General features: G+C 35.2%; 1 protein-coding gene and 1 non-coding gene across 5 annotated transcripts in view; one reads left to right on the forward strand and one right to left on the reverse strand.

The window, feature by feature from the left end:
- The window catches only part of NBEAL1 (neurobeachin like 1), a 180,270-nt gene that overhangs the window by 10,013 nt on the left and 144,303 nt on the right, over positions 1 to 25,954 (reverse strand). For all 4 annotated transcript variants that reach the window (XM_078450986.2, XM_078450984.2, XM_078450985.2 and 1 more), the window contains 9 exons: positions 20,850 to 20,947; positions 18,386 to 18,502; positions 14,001 to 14,090; positions 8,527 to 8,636; positions 7,274 to 7,446; positions 6,182 to 6,276; positions 3,146 to 3,262; positions 2,548 to 2,709; positions 1,277 to 1,425 (listed from right to left, as the gene is read on the reverse strand). In XM_078450986.2, the coding sequence (XP_078307112.1) occupies positions 1,277 to 1,425; positions 2,548 to 2,709; positions 3,146 to 3,262; positions 6,182 to 6,276; positions 7,274 to 7,446; positions 8,527 to 8,636; positions 14,001 to 14,090; positions 18,386 to 18,502; positions 20,850 to 20,947 (1,111 nt within the window). The remainder of the gene's footprint in view (positions 1 to 1,276; positions 1,426 to 2,547; positions 2,710 to 3,145; positions 3,263 to 6,181; positions 6,277 to 7,273; positions 7,447 to 8,526; positions 8,637 to 14,000; positions 14,091 to 18,385; positions 18,503 to 20,849; positions 20,948 to 25,954) is intronic.
- On the forward strand, positions 18,242 to 18,349 carry LOC132673977 (U6 spliceosomal RNA). Its single transcript, XR_009608308.3, has one exon. It is a non-coding gene; the product is annotated as a U6 spliceosomal RNA (small nuclear RNA).

The following is a 25,954-nucleotide window of genomic DNA, read 5'->3' on the forward strand; positions in this document are numbered from 1 at the left end:
ATGTGTTGGGGGGTAAGGTCAATAAAATCGGTCTATTTGCCTTGTCTTAGAAGATATATGTATAAATATATAATATAAAATAATACATAATATTTAAAACCATAAATATATGGTTATGATATAAAAACATAACTCAACTATGGAAAATATCCATGGCTTTTAGGATTACAGAATGAAGAACCCTCTGAAGTACATACTGTGTTTAGACTAACCTGCTACAAGACCTGATTTGAGATTCTCTTAATAATACCCTGAGTAAAACAAAATGTTGGAAAGATATGATTCAAATAGGGATTCAGTGCTCTTCCACAGGAGAAAGAATGACAAAAATGAGAAGAGAAATACAAAAACAGGGACGGGTGTTGGTACAGAAATGATTCTGACATGAATGTGGTAGGATAGAGCACAATGGATCAGGAAATGATTTATAAGAAAGGTTTGGGGGGAAAAAAAAAGAAAAGAAAAGAAAGGTTTGGGTGGGGCCAAGATAGTCTCAGTAGTGTAAATAAGCCACAATAAATTTTTTAAAAATGGAAGAAAAGAATGTATTTGGGCATAACAAATACAAATACAGGAAATAACAGTGCTTTGTATACATAAACTAGTAAATACGAAGAATACAAAGCTCAAAAACGTATCCACTATTTAAACATCCTTTCCCTTCACTTTAATAACAAGACTCCCCACCCATTTTACACACACATACACACAATCATGAACACATACATTAGCCTTAAAAATACCTTAGTTTTTTTTTTACCCCAATTAAAAAAAAAATTAAACCCTAACTTTAGTTTGTAAAAATTCAAACTATAATTGAACAAATTTCCAAATCCATAATCGAGGCTTGGCACTATGAAATTTTTTTTCTGTTTTTTAAAAAATTTTACTTGTAGTAAAATATACGTAACATAAAATATCCTACATTTTAAAAATGTACATCTATATTTCACTTACTAATCCAGAAATTCTTTAGCTTTCTCAATTTTTTTCAGAGTTACCAAAAAAAAAGACATGTTCATAATAAATGATAAACCAAAAGATTAGAAATCTTTGATTCCTGATTTCCACTCTAGGCTGAAAGTATTACTACTTTTTCTTTTCCTTTTTTTTTTTTTTTTTTTAAGATTTTATTCTTTAAGTAATCTATACAACCAATGTAGGGCTTGAACACACAACCCCAAGATCAAGAGTCACATGCTCCATCAAGTGAGCCAGCCAGGTGCCCTATTACCACCTTTTCTTAAGCGAGGTTTCAACAATTCTTTTTATTTACCTGTGGAGATCTCTTATGGACAGGAAACCTTGTAAACTGCCCGTGATAATGTGTTCTCCAGTGATACACAGATCTGATATTTGTTCTGTCAGGACTTGAGACCCTAAATACTTGCCATTTACAGAAAACAGATGTAGTGCACTCTTATCCTATAAAGATTAGATGAAAACAATTTAATGATCTCAAAATTTAATGATTTAATGATTTCAAATTTAATGTTGAAATAAACATACAGTTATGTATAAAGAGAGCGTGTAGACAATATTACTAAAGTGATTTTAAATCAGAAATAATTACATACTTTAAGAAAATATTTAATAACTAAATAATTGCTAAGTAAACAATATTAAACAAGAACTCTCACCCCTCCAAAAGAATTAAAACCTCATCCAGTCTAAAAAACCCCGCATTCTTAACATAAAACAAAAAGATTCTCTTAACTTTTTTAAAGCTATAAGGTTTTTTTTTTATTTTTATTTAACGTTTATTTATTTTTGAGAAACAGAGACAGAGAACGAGCAGGGGAGGGGCAGAGAGAGAGGGAGACATAGAATCTGAAGCAGACTCCGAAACCATGACCTGTGAGATCATGACCTGAGGTAAAGTCAGTTGCTTAATTGACTGAGCCACCCAGGTGCTCCCCCCTCCCTTTTTTTTTGAGAAAGAGGGAGATAGAGGGAGCATGTGTGGGGGAGGGGCAGAGAAAGAGGTAGACAGAGAATCTGAAGCAGGCTCCAGGCTCTGAGCTGTCAGCACAGAGCCTGATGCAGGGCTCAAGCTCACAAACCATGAGATCATGACCCGAGCTGAAGTCAGACACTTAACTGACCGAGCCACCTGGGTGCCCCTGTAAGTTTTTTTTTTTTTGTTTGTTTTTTTTTTTTTTTGACCTTTTAAGTAATCTCTACACCCAATGTGGGGCTCAAACTCACATCCCTGAGATCAAGGGTCTCATGTTCTATCAACTGAGCCAGCCAGGTGCCCCAAGATTCTCTTAGTTTTTAAATAGCTTTATCATGGAAAGAAAAATAAACGTAATTCATGGCTTGTTTTTTCATACCCAGGCTGTACAAAAAGAATTTAATTTGGTTATAATTTCCACTTAAGTTTATGAAGTCCCACATAATCAGAAATTCTTTTTGAAATCATGTATTATATAAGTCCATCTAAATCCCTAAAACAAAATAATATCTCATAAATACAGTATAATATGGAAAGGAAAAGATGGGCTTATAGATATTCTAGCCCTACTGTATGAAACTGTTATATACCTTGAGATTGGTCTTTTCCTCAATGGTGGAATAGATGACAATATGTCCTTCCCAAGATATCGCCAAATTAGGAACAGTGAGGAGTAGAGAACTCTCGCAAGGTGGTCGTAAAGTCCTCATGTATTGACCTTTCTGAATGGTATGTATAATCACAGTGCCATCCTACACAGAAAGTATTAGAATATGAAAAAGAAACAGAACAACAAAAAAAGAAAGAGGGCCAGATAAATAAATACAGGAAAGGAACTTAGAAAATGATTATTCTACCAAGGCACATGTACCTTAGGAAAAATTTCAATCTTGAAATTTGAAATAGTCTTTTATTTCATAAAATGCCCTCTTTCCTTAACTTATAAGACCAATAAAATCCCAAAATAGAATCCAGTCTGTTTAAGTTTCTTCTTTCTGGATTAATCCTACTTCTGCAAGTCGTACACAAACAATAAAGAATTTCTATGCTTTTACCAATTCTAGAAAAAAAATTATTTTTCCAATTTTAGCATATGTGCTTCTAAAGCAAGCATGAAAAAAATTTAAATTTAAATATTGTTTCACAATTTGTAGAAAAAACTAGCATTTCTTAAAGGTGAAATCTTACCCTTGATCCTGACACTGCCATGTCAAGTTCAGTGCTGATGCCAACACTCAATACCTCATCAGTGTGTCCATACAGAATCTGAAAGGGTTTCGATGCTAAGCCCACGGGAACACCTCCCTAGTGTTAAAACATAGAAACAAAGGTAATTTTCTAGTCGGCTATTTTCTACAAAAAGGCTTATACTATATTTAAATTGTCTAATCACAAACTAATATTGCAAAACAAGTTCTTACTACTGCATCTATTTATAGTAATATTCATTCTTGTGTTTTTCCTTGGATTCCTAAATTATTCCTGGAGAATTCCCAAATTCTCAGCCCCTTTTGAGGCTCTAAAACTTAAGCAGGCCCCAGGCTCTGAGATGTTGGCATAAAGCCTGACACGGTGTTTGAACTCACAAACTGTGAGATCATGACCTCAGATGAAGTCAGACACATAACTGACTGAGGCACCAAGGTGTTCCTATATGGTTTTATTATAGGAATTCCAGAATGGTTCAAACCTAGGAGAATTTTCAACATAATACATTAAGAGAAAATAAGAGAAAAACTACAAAAAAAATAAGACAAACTGTGAAAAATAGCTAAAAAGGACATTATGGGAACTACTAGCAAAATTAGAACATGAACTGTGGATTAGATAACTATATATATTATATATTGTATAGGTGTTCTGATTTTGATAACTGAACTGATTATATGTAAGAATGACTTGTTCTTAGAAAATATACACTAAAGTGTTTAGGGGTAAACGAACACAGCATCTTTACTGAGAGAGAGAGAGGGCAAGGGCAAAGGGAGAAAGACAAAGGATCCAAAACAGGATCTGTGCTGAGAGCAGAGAGGCTGATGTGAGGCTCAAACCCACAAACCACAAGATCATGACCTGAGCCAAAGTCGGAAGCTTAACTGACTGAGCCATCCAGAGGCCCCAATATCTACAACTTTTAAATTGTTAAAAAAAAAAAAAAAAAAAAAAAAAGATGCTGGGAGCAAAAGACATTAGGAGAGAATAATAAGACAAATGCAAAAATGTACTATTTTTGTAACTTTTCTGTAAACTACTAAAAAGCTACCAAAAGAAAAAAAAATCAGAAGGAAAGTAACTACTTAAATATCAAAAAAAAACCCCACAACCCAACAGCAATGTATGGTGAAATGCAACAGCAAATGGTATACTAAATGGCACAATGGTGAAGGCACTTTCATCAAAATCAGACATAAGACAGGGATACTCAGTATAATTTTCTTACTCTATTACACTAGCTAATAATGTAATAAGATAAAATGAAATCATTTTATTGGAATCATTATATTGGAAAAGATAAAGACATCCACTTTTACTTTCAGATCATATGATTATATATCTTATCTACTTTGTTATCAGAAAACCTAAAAGATACTAATAATTATAAGAGCTGGATAAGAAGATTTGGTAAACCAATTAGATAACTGTATAGAAATCAATAGCTTTTTTTTACACTAGCCATAATCATTTAGAGTAAAAGTGATTTAGGGGTGCCTGGGTGGCTAGGTTGGTGGTTAAGCTAGGTTGGTGGCTAGGTTGGTTGATTTCAGCTCAAGTCATGATCTCACAGTTCATGAGACTGAGCCCTGTGCACTGGGCTCTGTGCTGATAGTGAAGAGCCGTTTCGGGATTCCCTCTCTTGTCTCTCTCTGCCCCTCCTCCAGCTTGTGTGTGCTCTCTCTCAAAATCAAAAAGAAGTAAAAGTGACTTAAAAAGTCCCTTCAAAATAGTAATAATACGATAATCAGAAATAAACTTAAATAGGGGTGCTAGGGTAGGAGACACTGGTTAAGCATCTAACTCTTGACCTCAGCTCAGGTCATGATCTCATGGTTTGTGAGCTTGAGCCTCACACTGGGCTCTGTACTGACAGTGCAGACAGAGCCTGCTTGAAATTCTCTCTCCCTCTCTCTGCCCCTACCCCACTCCCGCTCTGTCAAAATAAACTTAAAAAAAATTTTTTTAAAGAAATAAACATAAACAAGTACAGAACCTAATGGAAAAAAATAATTAAAAGATTTTGTTGAAAAACATTAAAAAAAGAACAGAAACAAATATGGAAAGACATGTCCTATTTCTGGATAGGAATGATTATAAAAATGCCAATGCATACCAAATTAATATATAAATTAAATATAATTTCATCAAGACTAAGAGATTTGTGAGGAAGATATGGTTGAAATATTTTTTAAGTTCATATGGAAGAATAAATACTAATATAAGACTAGCTGAGAACATTTTTTGTAAGGAAACATAGTGAGAGGAGATTTGTTTTACCAAATATTAAAATGAAAATATTTTGGTGTTGCTATAGAAACAAAATGGCGAATCTAGAAGAAGATCCAATTCAGTAGGTAGTCATTTATGCTGGCATAAATGACTTTCCACTGAAAGTAAACATAATAATACATTTTAATATTCTATATTATTATAGAATATATATTACATACTCTATATATTCTATCATATATATCTATTTTTTTCTAGTTTATCTTTATTTTTGACAGAGAGACAGAGCACAAGCAGGGGAGGGGCAGAGAGAGAAGAGAGGGAGACACAGAATTTAAAGCAGGCTCCAGGCTCTGAGTGGTCAGTACAGAGTCCGATGCGGGGCTTGAACCCACGAACTGCGAGATCATGACCTGTGCTGAAGTCGGACGCTTAACCGACTGAACCATCCAGGCGCCCCTATCATATATATCTATATATTATATATATAATACTCATATTCTCTATTATAAAAAGAAAAATTAATTACCAAAGGATTGAAGATTAAAATGTAAAAAAAAAAAGTTAAGAAAAATATTATAAGAAAATTTTTAGGTAATTATTTTAATAAATTTGAAGTAGAAGAAAGCCTGTCAAGTAGAAAATCTAAAAGCCATAAAAAAGACACTTTACTTCCTTGAAGCAACATCATAATGAGTATAATATGGCTGATAAAAATTATAAATCTGTAATTTCTAGTAGTCCCACCAGAAAGGAAGATTATTTAAATGTGTAACTAACCTGTTGTATTATTTGCCATATCATACATGTAGTGTCTCTCGAACCAGAAATCAAATGTATTCCACAATAATCTGTAGCTAAACAAGTAACAATATCTGTAAGAAAAAAGGAATTACAAAAAAATGAAATGGCATGGTTTTGCTGGAACAGAACTAAAAGGGCAATTTTAGTTCATGGTCAAACTATTACTAAATTGGTTGTTCTATCAGGAGAAATGTAGGAATGGCAATGGAAAAGCACTGGGGAAGAATAACACAGGAAACAAGCATTTCTAAACTCATGTAGAGAATCTTTCTTTGAGGTCACCCAGCTTTGAGAGTTAAGAGTACACACGGGGCAGGGAAATGTCCATCAGAGTCCTGCTAGTGGGTTAGGAGGCTTGAAATGGATCCCCAGGTAGTTTTGATAGGCCTCTCTGCTCTCTTACTCTCTCATCCCATTTACCTTCTACTCCCATTAAGAACTGAAATCCTGTGGAATATATGCCCCTAATCAAAAAAGTACATATTACACTGCAAATTCACACAATATAAAATACATTTCTACTAAAAGGTAAAAACCTGAGCTAAGTGGCATCTCAGGAGCCACTGGTACAGAATTAGTAGCAGACTCCCATTTCCCTTTTGTAATAGGTTTATCAGGAGGAAATCTACACCATGTCTTATTCTTATACTAAAATGAACAGCCTAAGAAGTACCAGGTTAAACCACATTCAATAATTTACCTCTTTCATGACTAACTATAACTAAGTAATAGGGCAGGTGATGTCTTCTTCAACAACGACAGATTTTTTTTTTTAAGTTTTGTCTTAAAATTCTTACTTGTATCAACCAATTTTTTTAAAAAAGGCTTAGCCTAACATCTTTCAGATACTATGAAGCTGTATTTAATTTATATGGTATTTAGTATACCCCAAAACATTAAATACTCTTAAAGAAAGCATATAATGTTCATAACATTGCTCTATCAAAAAAAAGTTCACTCAGCTTCAAAGGTAAATATTAATGTTTTTTATAAGGAGGATGTACTACTTTTGTAGTTAGAAGACACAGGGAAACATTGCTTTTTTGGGAGAAAAAAGTTAACACTTACCCATGTGTCTAATATTGTGTGAGATAGTTTTGCCTTTTGTAAGTGACATCACTTGAATGCTATTATCCCAGTGTCCAGCACTGAAAAGCAACTTTGCATCATGTGATACTATGAATAGCTTAGAAGTTATTTCCAGCCCTGGAGCAAAAGGACCATTCATACTACGCTGAGTTCTGTAAACATAATTAAATATTAGACTTTTCCATAAAAGACCATTTACACTGATATCGACTATTTTTTTAAATCTCTTTAAAAAAGAAATAAAAATAAATCTCAACTGTTCAATTGAAATGACCATTAGTGAATGATAAAGATTTTCAGAAAAAATTAATCTTATTCATATTTTTCATCAAATAAAAATATACATAATAATAATCTCAAGGGTTAAACTAAAGAAGTTGAGACTGGTGAAGGTGTGAAAAAGATTTAAATCTTGTCTTTCAAAGCCAATTTAGTAAGATTGTCGATTCTGTAAAATGTAGTATCAAACTATTAAGCACAAGAAGGATATGACAGGATGAGGAAAGCTGGAAATCAACTCAAACCAGAAATCTACCTCATAAGCAGTTAAATGTGTATCAAACAATATTCATGAAGATAATTCTTCACTCAAACCAAAGCAAGCATGTTGGTTTTATCTGTTTCCCAGTGAACTAACTGTGAACTCAGTCAACCCAGATTTTGCAGAAAGATACAAAGAAGTGATTGCACTTTAGCATGCATACAGAGAATGAGGGCCAATTCTGACAGTTCAGCTCTAGAATTTTATTATTCAATATCAATATGCTGAAGGTATGCTTTGTGCCAAACACAAAGAGTACTAAGACCTATGTGGGATAAGAAGGAAAAAAGACATTGCTCCTAATAAACAGCTCAAATAACTCTGAGTAAGGGAAACATCACTTTAACTTAAAATGTAACCTTTGGATACTTAACAAATTAAGGTAAATAATAAATTCTTCTTATATAAAACACATAAGGCTTATTTATAAACAACACTGTACAATAAAAATAAAATTAAGCCTCAAAATTATTGCTAATAATTTGTTTCCCTATGATATTATATAAGTTGTTTTATCCTTAAACCAGTATCAAGTCAGGAAGAGGGAAAGAACAAAAGAGAGAAGGAGAGAGGGAAGAAAATCTGGAGGTCTACTGTATTACTATCAAAATGACACCAATCAATCTAGTTGTTTTTCCTGGCAATAAGGTACCAGCTGCACCTGTTTTGCTTTAAATGTTCATTTACTTACTTTGGATTTGTCACAGTTTGATCTTTGATGAATGTAAAGTAATTAGAAATGTTTCTGTCATAAGGCAGCCATCCATGGGTTCCAACAACATAATTCATGCTTACTGTTATCTGGAAGAGAACATATGAAGACAAATATGAAATAAAAGATTAAAGAAAGCAGCACAGAATAACCAAATGCTCACATGATGTTAGCATTTATCATTTAGGGAGTAATGTGGGATTGTGTACTTAAAACACAAAATTCATTAGTCCTTTTTAAGATTTATTTTTAAGTAATCTCTGAACTCCACGTGGGGCTTGAAATCACAGCCCCAAGATCAAGAGTCACATGCTTTGCCAAATGAGCCAGCCAGGCATCCCTCATTAATTACATCTTAATTCTTAAAAAGAGTAGTCTTAATACTAATAAAGTCTTAAGTCTAATAAAGTCTTAAAATGGAAAAAGTCATTTCTTATTTTTATCTTTTATGTTATTGCAAGAAAAACTGTCCAATGAATCTTTTTGTAGTGAGAGAATTTTTGTCATTTCTCAAACTGTATTAGCATTTTAGTTGGCAGTCAGAAGAAATTAAGGGTCAAGTCTTACCATAAAAATACGACATATTATATATAATTTAGAACATAAATCATAAGTACAATTTATGACAAATTGTTAAGAAGGTCTCTCATCTTAGTGACAGTAAGAGTGAACGTTGTTTTAAAAATGAAAAACTGGGGCGCCTGGGTGGCTCAGTCAGTTGAGCAGCCGACTTTGGCTCAGGTCATGATCTCGTGGTCCGTGAGTTCGAGCCCCGTGTCGGGCTCTGTGCTGACAGCTTGGAGCCTGGTTCATATTCTGTGTCTCCCTCTCTCTGACCCTCCCCTGTTCATGCTCTGTCTCTCTCTGTCTCAAAAATGAATAAACATTAAAAAAACAAAAAATGAAAAATGAAAAACTTTCCCCCCCCTTGATTATAAAACAGATTAAAAAAAAGATAACTTAAAGAAATGCAGGTATTAAAGGTGAAATCATAAGGATTCCACCATTGAAAAGCACTTTCATTTTCTTTTGTTTATCTTTCTAGATGTTTTTCCTAAACAAACACACAATATGCGTAATTAGAAAGATAAGTCTAATTCTGGAATCTCTACTGTTCACTATGCTATACTCTGTTTTTATAATTTGTACCTGACAAAATGAGAATAAGACATACCTAAGTTTGGTCCATGTGCCTGTCCCAGATCCAAGATCCTTTACTAGCTAGTTCTATGACTTCGAGCAAATTACCTTTCTTTTTTTAAGATTTATTTATTTTTGGGGTGCCTGGGTGGCTTAGTTGGTTGAGTGTCCAACTTCAGCTCAGGTCATGATCTCATGGTCTGTGGGTTCAAACCCTGTGTTGAGCTCTGTGCTGACAGCTCAGAGCTTGGAGCCTGCTTCCAATTCTGTGTCTCCCTCTCTCTCTGCCCCCCACCCCCCTGCTCATGTTCTCCCTCTCTCTCTCTCAAAAATAAACATTAAAACAAAAAGATTTATTTATATTTGAGAGAGCGAGCACAAATGGGAAGGGCCAGATAGAGAGGGACCGAAGACCCTAAGTGGGCTCTGTGCTGACAGCAGTGAGCCTGATGCAGGGCTTGAATTCACGAACCATGAGATCATGACCTCAACCAAAGTCTGACGCTCAACTGACTGAGCCACCCAGGTGCCCCTGAGCAAATCAGCTATGAATTGTAGTTTCTAAACTATAGGAAGGAAATAATAATGGTGCCCATCTAACAGGATTATTAGTGCCCATCTAACAGGATTAAATTACAAACTTCATGTAAACTACTCACTAACATCTCCCGCATCTATACCTTCCTCAATTCTGTATTATTTCTCATTTTTATTACTTATACTGCCTTATGATATATTGTAATATCTAATAAGATGTTACATCCTATTTTTCTGGTATAAAATTTTCTGGTATTAGGACACCTGGATGGCTCAGTCAGTTGAACGTCTGATTTTGGCTCAGGTCATGATCTCACAGTCCATGAGTTCAAGCCCTGCATCGGGCTCTATGCTGTCAGCTCAGAGCCTGGAGCCTGCTTGGGATTCTGTATCTCCCTCTCTCTCTGCCCCTCCCCCAATCGTGCGCGTGCTCTCTCTCTCAAAAATGAATAAATGTGGAAAAAAAGATTAAAAAAATAAAAATAATAAAATATTCTCGTATTTTCACATCAGAATTACAGCTAACTACTTGAACATTGCTATGAAACTAGAAGAAAACCACAAGAAAAACATCTGGAAAGACCACAAATACATGAAAGCTAAATAACATGCTACTAGGCAATGAATGAGTCAACCAGGAAATAAAAGAAGAAATTTAAAAAATACATGGAAACAACTGAAAATGAAAATACAACAGTCCAAAACCTCTGGGATCCAGCAAAAGTGGTCCTAAAAGGGAAGTACAAAGTAATACAGGCCCACCTCAAGAAGCAAGATCATTTATATAAATAATAAGAATCTAACCTTATACCTACAGGAGCTAGAAAAAGAACAGTAAATGAATCCTAAAGCAAGCAGAAGAGGTGAAATAATAGATTAGAGCAGAAATAAAAGATATAGAAACTAAAAAAACAATAGAACAGATCAATGAAAACAGGAGCTGGTTATTTGAAAAAATTAATTGATAAACCTGTAGTCATACTATTCAAAAAGAAAAGAGAAAGGACTCAAATAAATAAAATCACAAATGAGAGAGGAGAAATAACAACCAACATCACAGCAATACAAACAATTATAAGAGAATATTGTAAAAAACTATACCCCAACAAACTGGATGATCTGGAAGAAATAGATAAATTCCTAGAAACATATAAATTACCAAAACCGAAACAGGAAGAAACAGAAAATTTGAACAGGCCAATAACCAGCAAAGAAACTGAATCAGTAACAAAAATAACTCCCAACAAACAAAAAACCCATGACCAGATGGCTTCACAGGCAAATTCTACTAAATATTTAAAAAAGAATTAATACCTATTCTTTTCAAACTATTCTAAAAAAACAGAAAAAGATGAACAACTTAATTTCATTCTATGAGGCCAGCATTATCCTAATCGCAAAACCAAATAAAGATACCATATAAAAGAGAAATATAAGCCAATATCCCTGATGAACATAGATGCAAAAGTTCTTTAAAAAATACTAGCAAACCAGATCCAACAGAACATTAAAAAAAAAAAAACATTCACCACAATCAAGCTGGATATTCTTGGGTTGCAAAGGTGGCTCAATATTCACAAATCAACCAACATGATACATCACATTAATAAAAGAAAGGAAAAGAACCATATGATCATTTCAATAGATGCAGGAAAAGCATTTGGCAAAGGACAACATCTATTTATGATAAAAATAAATGGAAAGATACTCCATGCTCATGGATTGGAAGAAAAAATATTTTTAAAAAGTCATACTACTCAAAGCAACCTACAGTTTTAATGCAATCCCTATCAAAATGTCAACATCATGTTTTTACAGAACTAGAACAAACAATCCTCAAATTTTTATGGAAACACAAAAGAGAAAAGCAAAGCTGGAGTCATCACAATTCCAGACTTCAAGTTATATTACAAAGCTGTAGTAATCAAAATAGTATGGTACTGGTACAAAATAGACCCACAGATCAATAGAACAGAACAGAAAACCCAGAAATGAACCCACAACTATATGGTCAACTCATCTTTGATAATGCAGGAAAGAATATCCAATGGGAAGAAGAATATCTCTTCAGCAAATGGTATTGGGAAAACTGGACAGCTACATGCAAAAGAATAAAATGGGACTACCTTCTTATAGCATACACAAAAGTAAATTCAAAATGGGTTAAAGACTTAAATGTGAAACCTGAAACCATAAAAATCCCACAGGAGAACACAGACACTAACTTCTTTGACATTGGCCACAGCAACTTCTTTCTAGATATGTCTCCCGAGGCAAGGGGAACAAAAGCAAAAATAAATTATTGGGACTTTATCAAAATAAAAAGCTTCTGCACAGCAAAGGAAACAATCAACAAAACTAAAAGGCAACCTATGGAATGGGAGAAGATATTTGCCAAGAACATATCTCATAAAGGTTAGTATCCAAAATATATGAAGAACTTAATAAAATGGAACACTCAAAACACCAAATAAACCAATTAAAAAATGGGCAGAAGACATGAATAGACATTTTTCCAAAGAAGATACACAGATGGCCAACAGACACATGAAATGCTCAACATTACTTATCATCAGGGAAATGCAAATCAAAACTACAATGAATTATTACCTCACACTTGTCAGAATGGCTAAAATCAACAACACAAGAAACAAGAGGTGTTGGTGAAGATGTGGAAAAGGGGGACCCTCCTGCACTGTTGGTGGGAATGTAAACTGGTATGGCCACTCTGAAAACAGTATGAAGTTTCCTCAAAAAGATAAAAATAGGACTACCCTGCCATCCAGCAACCACACTACTAGGTATTTATCCAAAGAATACAAAAGTACTAACACAAAGGGATACAAGCACCCTGATGTTTATAGCAGCATTATCTACATACCATAACCAAATTATGGAAATAGCCTAACTGTCCATCAACTGATGAATGGATAATGATGGAATATTATTCAGCCATAAAAAAGAATGCAATCTTGCCATCTACAAAGACATGGATGGAGCTAGAGAGTATTATGCTAGGTGAAATAAGTCAGAGAAAGACAAATACCATATGATTTCACTCATATGTGGCATTTAAAAAACCAAAGAGCAAAGGGGGAGAAACAGATAGAGGGAGAGAGGCAAACCAAGAAACTATGGAGACCAAACTGATGGTTAGCAGAAGGGAGATGAGTGGGGAGATGAGTGAAATAGGTGATGGGGATTAAGGAGTATACTTATTGTGATGAGCACTGGGTGATGTACACAATACTATATTATACACCTGAAACTAGTAGTATACTGTATGTTAACTAACTGGAATTTAAATGAAAACTTAAACAAATTTTTTGACTCTAAAAATTGACCAAAAGCAAAAAATAAATCAAGACACATTGACAGAAAAAAAAGAAGTGTATTACAGTTAACTACTTGAAATAAAAGCTGTGTATCTAGAAGATACATTTTTTATACTCAGTCAAAATAATTCCATAAAAATTGTCTTTATTATTTAAAAAGTCTTTAATTTTTTTTTATTTTCTCATTTTTTAAAAACGTCTATTTATTTTTATTTTTGAAGGAGAGAGAGAGACAGAGTGTGAGTGGGGGAGGGGCAGAGAGAAAGGGAGACACAGAATCTGAAGGGCTCCAACTCACGAGCCGTGAGATCACGACCTGAGAGATGAAGTTGGGACACTTAACTGACTGAGCCACCCAGATGCCCTATATTTTCTCAATTTTTTTGATGAGTTGTAATGTATACAAACATAGCAGTGAGAAAAAGCCATAAATCTACTTACCAGTAACTCAGGACTGCCTTGAGACATAAAAGAGCGAGACTGATTTTTGGGGACAATGGCCTTTATTAGTGGAATACCATCACTAATTCCCTATAAAATAAAAGACAGAGGCTTAGTGGCTGGTTCTGTTTATCTTTATTAGTTACAAGTTATTGAAAACTTCTATTTCTTTAAACAAGAATGAACCCGGTAATACAGCATTTTACTCTATCAAAACATAGCATTTAATTAAATTGTAGGAAAGGAGAATCACTATGCTGTACTCTTGAAACTAATATAACAGTGTGTGTGAAATGTACTTTAATTCTTTAAAAAGGCTAAAAAATGTAGGAAAGGAATTATATACCATGTTTGGATGGCATACTTGAAACTTCTCAAACCCATCATTTTCTTGTATTCTACTACTTCACTGTGAAACAGATGCAGATTTCAAGGAGTATCAACCATTTAAACAGCCAGTGATTTAGAATCTTTCCTTTTCCCTTGCCATACTGGCATTAATATAAAGTAGAAAATATAGACCATATAAGAGTACATTGCTCAAATAAGTCAAATGAGACAACTGGTTATATTCTACAGAATTTCCTTTTGGGTTTAACTTTCAAAACACAGATCTATCCCATTAACTGAGGCAATCTCTGTAAGCCATAACAATAGGACGAGAAAATAAAGAGTTCTCAGAAAATTGGCATTTATCTTATATAACGTGAAACAGAACAATGATTTGTTTTAAGTTTTGTGAGAGCAGTTCATAAATTATACCTAACATTTATTAGGTAAATTATAACTTAATATTATTGGGTATATACTATGTACCAGGTGCTATTCTAAGAGCCTCATATGAATAATCAATGATAAACTATAAAAAGTTAGTGCCTATCTTTTCACTCTGTAGATCAAGAAAAGAACTTACATTTGAACAAGCATAAATGAAAATGGTGTCTGAAGAAAACTATTTATTAGGCCCTTGCTTTCACTGCTACCTGTTTTCTTCACCATTTTAACTAGGAAGAGATGACCTATAGAGACCTTTTTTCATATGAATGAGTGGGGAAATACCTTCCCCTATGGTGATGTAAAGGGATTAACAAATTATTAGTACCCAAGGATATTTCTTGTGTTTTTTATCCTGCTCCAGATACTGGTCCCGAGGATAGCTACCCTGTGACACAGTGGGTACAGAGAGGGACAGATGTCACTGCAGTTGCAAATGGAACTTGGAATGTATTATTCTATAAAAACAAAGTTGCAAATGATTAGACATGGTGAAATCATTTTATCACCATTGCATAATAAATATAGTATTACATGTCCATCAGATTATGGGATAAAGAGGGTTTTATGGGTTGCCCTATGTGCAGTGGAGAGTTAACACAGAAGGATTGAGACAGCTCTTTTTAATTTTTTTTATTTTTTTAAATGTTTGTTTATTTTTGAGAGAGAGCGAGAGAGACAGAGCGCTAGTGGGGGAGAGGCAGAGAAAGAGGGAGACACAGAATCTGAAGTAGGTTCCAGGCTCCAAGCTGTCAGCACAGAGCCTGATGCAGGGCTCAAACTCACGAACCTGAGCCAGAGTTGGACACTTTGACTGAGCCACCCAGGCATCCTGAGATAGCTCTCCTTAGAAAGGCCTTCTTGTAAGGTTGGCCCTTGGCTGGTATCTGGGAACTTGGTGGGCAGAGTTCCTTACACTGATATAAGACTTGTCTTCAATGATAAAAGTGGCTCATTATTTCTAGATTATTTGTGCAAACAATATGGCTTGTGCTGAAGATGCGCTTTTGTACTTGGGGTCTAGAATTTTAGCATGTGCTAAGCAGAGGTTGCTCATGTTACCAGCCTCCAATAAAAACCCTGGGTGTTGGGGTGCCTGGCTGGTTAAGTTGGTAGAACATGTGACTCTTTATCTCACAGTTGTCAGTTCCAGTCCCACAATGGGTGTAGAGATTACTTAAAAATAAAGTCTAAAACAAAACAGAACAAAACACAACACCTGCCCTGGGTGGTGAGTCTTTAATGAGCTTTCCTGGTAGACAAATTTGTTTTCACATTTCATTACCGGTAGAATTAAGCACATCTTATGTGACTCCACTGGGACAGGATTAATTCTTGGATGCTTGTACCTGGTTTCCCCTGCACTCCACCCGATGTGCCTTTGCCCTTTGTTGATGTTGTTTTGTATCCTTTCACTGTAATAAATTTTAGCTGTGAGTATAATAATAGGTTGAATCCTGTGAGTCTTTCTAGCAAATCACCAAACCTGAGGGTGGTCTTGGGGACCCAGAACACATCTGGGAATTAGTCATCATCTTTTTTTTTTTTTTTTTTTTTTACTAAGCTCTTTGCCCAACGTGGGACCTGAACTCATGACCCCAAGATCAAGAGTCCCATGCCCCACCAACTGAGCCAGCCAGGTGCCCCAAATTAGTCATCATTTCTAAGTACTGTTTCTATTTATGCTGAATTTCAGGCAACTGACTTAGATACTTTGGGAAAACAACTGATTCTGGGGAGTTTGTATTATTAAACACTAAAAAACTATCTCATTAAACATGAATTTAAGAAAGGAGTGACAAAGATTAATTATGAAGTGCTTTCACAGACATGTGAAAACATTTACGTTAAAATACCGTAGAGCTTACTACAACATTGTTCATTTGAGTAAAAGTCAGTTTAAAGCTAACTATAACAAACTTAAAATTTTTTATACCAAATTATCAAAAAATTCTTTAAAGACTTCCCATGGTACTGAACCTAAGAAACACATTATAATGATGCTCTAGTGCAGGGTTTGACAAACTAGGCCTATGGTTGAAGTCCTGCCTACCACATGTTTTATAGGTTGTAAGTTGAGAATGGTTTTTAATTTTTACTTTTTTTTTTTTTTTAATGTTTATTCATTTTTGAGAGACAGAGAGAGACAGGGCATGAGCGGGAAAGGGGCAGAGAGAGGGAGACACAGAATCTGAAACAGGCTCCAGGCTCTGAGCTCTCAGCACAGAGCCTGATGCGGGGCTCGAACTCACGCACCGTGAGATCACGACCTGAGCTGAAGTCGGATGCTTAACCGACTGAGCCACCCAGGCGCCCCAATTTTTAAATGGTTATATTTTAAGTGGTAATTATGTACCTACATAATATTCTTGATTTTGACTCTGGATTACAAAGTCCAAAAGTATTTACTATCTGGTTAAATTAAGAAAAGTTTACCAAACTCTACTGTATTGCATGAGTTACTGCTTGTTCCACACATCTCCAAGCTATTCTTTTTTTCCCCCCAAACTATTCTTAATAACATTTTTTTGAGAGAGAGAGAGAGAGAGAGAGAGAGAAGAGAAGAGAAGAGAAGAGATGCATGCGTGGGGGAGGAGCAGAAGAAGAGGGACAGAGAGAATCCCAAGCAGGATCCCTGCCCAACACAGAGCCAGACATGAGGCTTGCTCTCACAACTGTGAGATCATAACTTGAGCTGAAATCAAGGATTGGATGCTTAACTGACTGAGCCACCCAGGCACCCCTTCTTAATAACATTTCATTATCATTTTTTCTTCTTGCCAAGAGTTAATATTATCTGTCCTAACCAAATTCATAGGTATAAATGCATTCATATTCTGAACCATGCTAAGTAATTCAACATGTATAAACATTTGAATTTAAAGCACTCTTTCAATTATAGCATTAACTACCTTGTTTAGTTCATTATTCCTTCTGATATTAGCAATTAACAATTTGACTTACTGGGCCATATTTTATAAATATGCAGACACTGTAATTAAGAGTTATTTCACACACCCTCTACCTATCATCTCAGCTGTCATAAAAAGGAATTTAAATCAAATTATTTATTCTTCCTTGTCAAGAAAATGTAAAATAAAAGAAAGCTAAGAGAAACATTTCACACTACCACTCAGTGGCAAACAAAACTCCCAATAAGATTGTTTTAAAAATCCTGGATGCCTAGGAGGTTCAGTTGGTTAAGCATCTGACTCTTGATTTCAGCTCAGGTCATAATCTCATGGTTTGTTGAGTTTGAGCCCCGCATCAGGCTCTGAACTGATGGTGCAAAGCCTGCTTGGGATTCTCTCTCTCTCTCTCTCTCTCTCTCAAAATAAATATATTTAAAAAAAATAATCAATAAAGAAAAAATTGTTTTAAAAATCCAAGAACATATTATTGCAACATTATTTATGACTTTGGACTAAATATTTATGATGCCCCTCCCTATAGAGAATAAAAGGAGCGTGCTCGCTTCGGCAGCACATATACTAAAATTGGAACGATACAGAGAAGATTAGCATGGCCCCTGCGCAAGGGAGAATAAAAGGAGCATTGAGGTGTACAGAATTCATAGAGAAAATGCTTTGACATTACCAAGTTTATATTACCTCTATAAAAAATGACTTGAGTTCGGAGAGGTGCTGAAATAGGTTCAGGGTTGAAGTGTCTGTTTTGGCCTGCTTCTGCACTGCTTCCTCTGCTGACAACCTAGGAGGATGTGGTTCCTTCAAAATAATTTTAAGAAAAATAATTCCGTAATTATATTAAGACATATCTTACTGTATTCTTTCATACATACTGGGCTCTAGTTACAACAGATTATATACCATGCACTGTTGACAATTCTAGGCCATTTTTCAGAGTACTCCCCTCAGCAGAATTCCTACTCTTTTCATTTCTAAAGAAACCCTACTTCTACTTTAAAGTTTTTCTTACTGATGTCTATCTTGAATTTCTAAGCCAGAATTAATTATTCTCTTTGATTATCTTCACCAGCATATTACTTTGTTTAGTATTTTATTTGTTACTTATTTCTAATTTGGATTACATACTTGTTTATGGTCTATCTCTTCCAACTAGGCAATAGGTATCTATCTTTTTTTTAATTTTAAGATTTTATTTTTTAAAATAATCTCTACACTTAATGTGGGGCTCAAACTCACAATAGCAAAATTAAGAGTTGCATGCTATACTGACTGAGCCAGCCAGGGGCCCCTAGGCAACAGGTATCTTTAAAAAAATTTTTATTTTTATTTTTATTTTTATTTTATTTATTTTTAAGAGACAGAGAGAGAACCAGCAGGGAGGAGTCGGGGCAGGGAGGGGTGGGGGGTGGATAGATCTGAAGCAGGCTCTGTGCTGCCAGCAGAGTCTGATGAAGGACCCAAACTCATGAACCGTGAGATGCTGACTGAGCTGAAGTCAGACACTTAGTCAAATGAGCCATCCAGGTGCCCCAGCAGTAGGCATCTTAAAGTCAGAAAACAAGTCTTACTCATTTTTGGATTTTCGATACCTGTTATATTGAGTATGACAGAGGCTTAATAAGTATTTGGTAAAATTAAATGAATTGCTCAGAAGTCAAAATTTACATGGGTGAATCCTTATTTCCTGAAATAAGATAGAAATGTCAATACTATCAGAATCCTATTATACATATTGCTGCATTTGTTTTCAAATAAATTATTCTTCCTTAACTTTAATGTCAGAGACATAGAACAGTGTTACCTTTATAAATAAGAAATAAACGGCAAATCAAATTAACATGCAAAAGGCATAGTTAAAATGCAGAACAGAATTCCATCTATAGGGGATTTTTCTATCTCCATCACAAAATATTCAATTATAGAAAATACTATGACAGCTATAAGTACTTCAATAGTACTCAATTAGCTCTCAATCCATATATTAGTCACTTTATTATTAAAAAAATGTTTTTAATGTTTATTTTGATAGAGATGGTGCAAGTGGGGTTGGGATAGAAAGAGGGGGAAGAAAGAGAGAATCCCAAGCAGGCCCTGCACCTTCAGCACAGAGCCCAATGCAGGGCTCGAACTCAAAAAACACAAGATCATGCATGAACTGAGCCAAAATCAAGAGACAGATGCTTAACTGACTGAGCCACCCAGGCATTTCTTATTCACTTTATTTTAAATCAAAGGCTGACTTCTCTGTCATTTTTTATGGTAATAAAAACTAATTAGCACTTGTTTTATAAAAAAAAGAAAAGTACAGCCAGTACAAAAATAATATGGAATCTATTTCAAAACTTAAGTGTTCTATTGTCTTCTGTTCCTTTTGCACAGCAGATAGGGATAAAGCACTGATTTTAAATATGACTATTTTGTAAAAAACCCATGTTGGAGGCTTTAAATAAACTCTAAGGAATAGTAGCAATTACAAAGCTAGGTGTGATAACTGACTTAACAGAAGTACAAAAGATCTATAAGCCAGAGTTTAGATCCACTCTTGCTATAACAGCTGTGGAGATTTCAATTCACAAATATTTGCTGCACACATACTATATGCAAGAAAGATATAAAATGATTAAGAAAAGGTTGCTGCCTGTAACATAGTTATAATAAAGTAAGGCAAATGCATAAATATAAAACTAAGGCAGAAAATGTCATAATTAGGATATATATAATAGCCCATAGAACACGGAAAGTGATGTAGTTCAATAAGGGGGATTATGGCTAATATTCAGAGGAGACATGGCATGGTAGAAAGGCTTTTGAGTTAGCTAGTCATGCATCCAAATCCTGCTCCAGTCACATTTTAGTCATGTAAACACAATAAAATGATTGGCTTCCTGAGTAAATATAACTCCTCTGTGACTTAAGAGTTATTGACTATATACGTGGATTTTGACTACAATATTTTGTTATTTCAAAATAGGAACATTTAAATCTATTTATTTTTTAATAATATAATGACAGTATAATTTTTGTCAAATTCTAAATTCTGAGATAAAGCGTTAAATCATTAAAATACTTAAAAACACCAGTAATACTGCTCCTCAGCAATTAAAATTCTAGACTTCTGATGCAATCAATAACTTTTATGATTTACCTTTAACAGTTGACAAGGTGTTTGCCCAAAATTATTAATCATCCCTTCTAAGGCTTTTCTTTCCTTTTCATCTGTTAAGGCATCTAGATCCACAGCTCCTAAAACAAGGAAAAGTCAACTCACTACAGAGTGAAAACAAATCAGCAGGACACACAACTGATAAATATACTGGGGACTGATGAGTATATTTTCAATAAAATATTATTCCGTTCTTCAATTTATAAGAATATTGTGAGAGGTCACTTAAAAAAAAAAAAACAGCGAAACTTCAAACATTAAATATGTATAAGAATAAGTACCATCTATTATTCTCCAACAAAAAAAAAAGTGGGGGGCGGGTAGCAACTGGGTAGCTCAATAGTTTGAGTGTCCAACTCTTGATTTCTGCTCAGGTCATGATCCCAGGGTCATGGGATCAAGGCCTGCTCTGGACTCCACACTCAGTGTGGAGCCTGCTCCAGATGATTCCTCTCTCTCTCTCCCACTTGTGCCCTCTCTTAAAAAACAAAAAATTCCATCCATTATTTAGAACAAAATGTTTCAAACAAAAGTTAACTGGAAGTCCATAAAAATTTCTCTTGGAAAAGTACAAATTATTCACGGTATACTTAATTGTTTTCTTCATGATAATCAAGCTGAAACAAATGTAATAATCACGCAAAATACTACTATAAGTTACCATTTATCTAACAAATACTAGGAAAGGTAACATTCTGGTTAACTGATTATACCCAGCCATACTTGATATGGTTAGTAATTGGCCAAACTAGGTAAGTCTGATTTCAAATCAAGCCTATGCTCATAACCAAAATGGATACTACCTCCCTACAAAACTATCATCAAATGAATATGGCAAAGCAAGAGCATGCTTGTTTATTTACCAAAAGGCATATGGACTCTGCTCATATTTACATAACTTCATACTATTCACAATCTTTAGAACTATTAGGATTAGATCTACTGAATGATTAAAAAAGAAAACAAACTACTTTTTTTTTTAATGTTTATTTTTGGAAGAGAATGAGAGAGAAAGCATGAGTGGGAGAGGCGCTGAGACAAGGGAGAGAGAGGATCTGAGGCAGGCTCTGTGCTGACAGCAGGGAGTCCAATGCCAGGCTCAAACTCATGAACGAACAGTGAGATCATGACCTAAGGTGAAGTCAAATACTTAACTGACTGAGCCACCCAGTCGCCCTGAAAACACTATTTCAAAGCCTTCAGAAAAATGTTCTTCATCTTGAGCTAAACACTGGAATGATGTCATCTTACTATTATTTGAAGACTTTGTTATTTATAATACTAACGGTCTTCTTTCAAAGTCTGCTAACAATTCAACACTAAATACTTATTGTAGGACCTGACTGAATAGGACACATATGGTCAGAGATCAAAAACTTTTATGACACCAATAACTGACATTTACAATCAGATTTTCCATACATACTGTTTTTTTTTTAATCCCCTTTATCTATTTCACCCCTCCCTGCACCTACCTCCCTGCTTTGGCAACCACCAGTTTGTTCTTTGTATTTAGAGTCTTTTTGTCTTTTTTCTTTGTTCATTTGTTTTCTCTCTTGTGCTTTTTAAAAAAATTTTTTTTAATGTATGTTTATTTTTAAGAGAGACAGACACAATGCAAGTGGGTTAGGGGCAGAGAGAGAGGGAGACACAGAATCCAAAGCAGGCTCCAGGCTCCGAGCCGTCAGCACAGAGCCCAAAAGTGGGGCTCGAACTCATGAGCTATGACATCATGACCTAAGCCAAAGTCAGACGCCCAACTGACTGAGCCACCCAGGCGCCCTAAGACATGTGCACTTCTTAATCCCATCACCTATTTCACCCGTTCCCACACACACCTCCCCTCTGGTAACTATGTTTGTTCTCTATAGTTAAGAGTATGTATCTTGGTTTGCCTCTCACTTCGCTTGTGTTGTTTCTTAAATTCGACATGAATGAAATCATGGTGTTTATCTTTCTCTGATGGGCTTATTTCACTTAGCATTACATTCTCTAGGTCCATCCATATTGTTACAAATGGCAAGATTTCATTTTTATGGCTGAGTAATATACCATATAGTACATATACAGTACATATAAAAATATATACATCTTCTTTATCCATTCATCTATCAATGGACACCAGTTGCTTCCATATCTTGGCTATTATAAATGATGCTACCATAAACATAGGGGTGCACAGATATTTTCAAATTAGTATTTTCCTATTCTTTGGGTAAATATCCACTAGTGGAATTACTGGATCAAAGGGTACTTCTATTTTTAATATTTTGAAGAACTTCCATACTATTTTTCACAGTGGCTGCACTTGTCTGCATTCCCACCAACAGTGAACAAGGGTTCCTTTTTCTCTACATCCTAACATTTTATATATTTTTGAATATGAAATTTATTGTCAAATTGGTTTCCATACCACACCAAGTGCTCATCCCAACAGGTGCCCTCCTCAATGCCCATCACCCACTTTCCCCTTTCTCCCATCCCCCATCAACCCTCAGTTTATTCTCAGTATTTAAGGGTCTCTTATGGTTTGCCTCCCTCACTAACTTTTTTTCCCCCTCCCCTTCCTCATGATCTTCTGTAAAGTCTCTCAGGATACACATATGAGTGAAAACATATGGTATCTGTCTTTCTCTGCCTGACTTATTTCACTTAGCATAACATTCTCCAGTTCCATCCACGTTGCTACAAAAGGGCATATTTCATTTTTACTCATTGCCAAGTAGTATTCCATTGTACATACAAACTACAACTTCTTTATCCATTCATCAGTTGATGGATATTTAGGCTCTTTCCATAATTTGGCTATTGTTGGAAGTGCTGCTATAAACATTGAGGTATAAGTGTCCCTATGCATCAGCACACCTGTACTGCTCGGGTAAATTCTTACCAGTGCTATTGCTGGGTCACAGGGTAGATCTATTTTTAATTTTTTGAGGAACCTCCACACTGTTTTCCGGAGTGACTGTACCAGTTTGCATTCCCATCAACAGTGAAAGAGGGTTTCCGTTTCTCCGCATCCTCGCCAGCATCTATAGTCTCCTGATTTGTTCATTTTAGCCACTCTGACCCGCGTGAGGTGGTATCTCAGTGTGGTTTTGATTTGTATTTCCCTGATGAGAAGTGACGTTGAGCATCTTTTCATGTGCCTGTTGGCCATCTGGATGTCTTCTTTAGAGAAGTGTCTATTCATATCTTCTGCCCATTTCTTCACTGGATTGTTTTCCAGGTGTGGAGTTTGGTGAGTTCTTCATAGATTTTGGATACTAGCCTTTTCTGATATGTCATTTGCAAATATCTTTTCCCATTCTGTTGGTTGCCTTTTAGTTTTGTTGATTGTTTCCTTTGCAGTGCAGAAGCTTTTTATCTTCATGAGGTCCCAATAGTTCATTTTTGCTTTTAATTCCCTTGCCTTTGGAGATGTGTCAAGTACGAAATTGCTGTGGCTGAGGTCAGAGAGGTTTTTTTTCCACTTTCTCCTCTAGGGTTTTGATGGTTTCCTGTCTCACATTTAGGTCCTTCATCCATTTTGAGTTTATCTTTGTGAATGGTGTAAGAAAGTGGTCTCATATCATTCTTCTACATGTTGCTGTCCAGTTCTCCTAGCACCATTTGTTAAAGAGACTGTCTTTTTTTCCATTGGCTCTTCTTTCCTGCTTTGTCAAAGATTAGTTGGCCATACGTTTGTGGGTCCAATTCTGAAGTCTCTATTCTATTCCATTGGTCTATGTGTCGGTTTTTGTGCCAATACCTTGCTGTCTTGATGATGACAGCTTTGTAGTAGAGGCTAAAGTCTGGGATTGTGATGCCTCCCGCTTTGGTCTTCTTCTTTGATATTACTTTGGCTATTCGGGGTCTTTTGTGGTTCCATATGAATTTTAGGAGTGCTTGTTCTAGCTTTGAGAAGAATGATGGTGCAATTTTGACTGGGATTGCATTGAATATGTAGACGGCTTTGGGTAGTATTGGCATTTTAACAATATTTATTCTTCCAATCCATGAGCATGGAATGTTTTTCCATTTCTTTGTATCTTCTTCAATTTCCCTCATAAGCTTTCTATAGTTTGCAGCATACAGATATTTTACATCTTTGGTTAGGTTTATTCCTAGGTATTTTATGATTCTTGGTGCAATTGTAAATGGGATCAGTTTCTTTATTTGTCTTTCTGTTACTTCATTATTAGTGTATAAGAATGCAACTGATTTCTGTACACTGATTTTGTATCCTGCGACTTTGCTGAATTCGTGTATCAGTTCTAGTGGACTTTGGTTGGAGTCTATCGCAATTTCCATGTATAATATGTCATCTGCAAAAAGTGAAAGCTTGACTTCATCTTTGCCAATATTGATGCCTTTTGATTTCCTTTTGTTGTCTGCTGATTCTAGAATTTCCAACACTATGTTAAACAACAGCAGTGAGAGTGGACATCCCTGTCGTGTTCCTGATCTCAGGGGGAAAGCTCTGTTTTTCCCCATTGAGGATGATATTAGCTGTAGGCTTTTCATAAATGGCTTTTATGATGTTTAAGTATGTTCCTTCTATCCCGACTTTCTCGACGGTTTTCATTAAGAAAGGATGCTGAATTTTGCCCAATGTTTTTTCCGCATCGATTGACAGGATCATATGGTTCTTATCTTTTCTTTTATTAATGTGATGTATCACACTGACTGATTTGTGAATACTGAACCAGCCCTGCACCCCAGGAATGAATGCCACTTGACCATGGTGAATAATTCTTTTTATATACTGTTGGATTCGATTTGCTAGTATCTTGTTGAGAATTTTTGCATCCATATTCATCAGGGATATTGGCCTGTAGTTTTCTTTTTCTGCTGGGTGTCTGTCTGGTATAGGAATCAAAGTAATACTGGTTTCATAGAATGAGTCTGGAAGTTTTCCTTCCCTTTCTATTTTTTGGAATAGCTTGAGAAGGATAGGTATTATCTCTGCTTTAAATGTCTGGTAGAATTCCCCTGGGAAGCCATCTGATCCTGGACTCTTATTTATTGGGAGATTTATTTTTTAATATATGAAATTTATTGTCAAATTGGTTTCCATACAACACCCAGTGATCATCCCAAAAAAT

The sequence above is a fragment of the Panthera onca genome, chromosome C1 (assembly GCF_046562875.1).
Source record: "Panthera onca isolate mPanOnc1 chromosome C1, mPanOnc1 haplotype 2, whole genome shotgun sequence".
NCBI lineage: Eukaryota > Metazoa > Chordata > Mammalia > Carnivora > Felidae > Panthera > Panthera onca.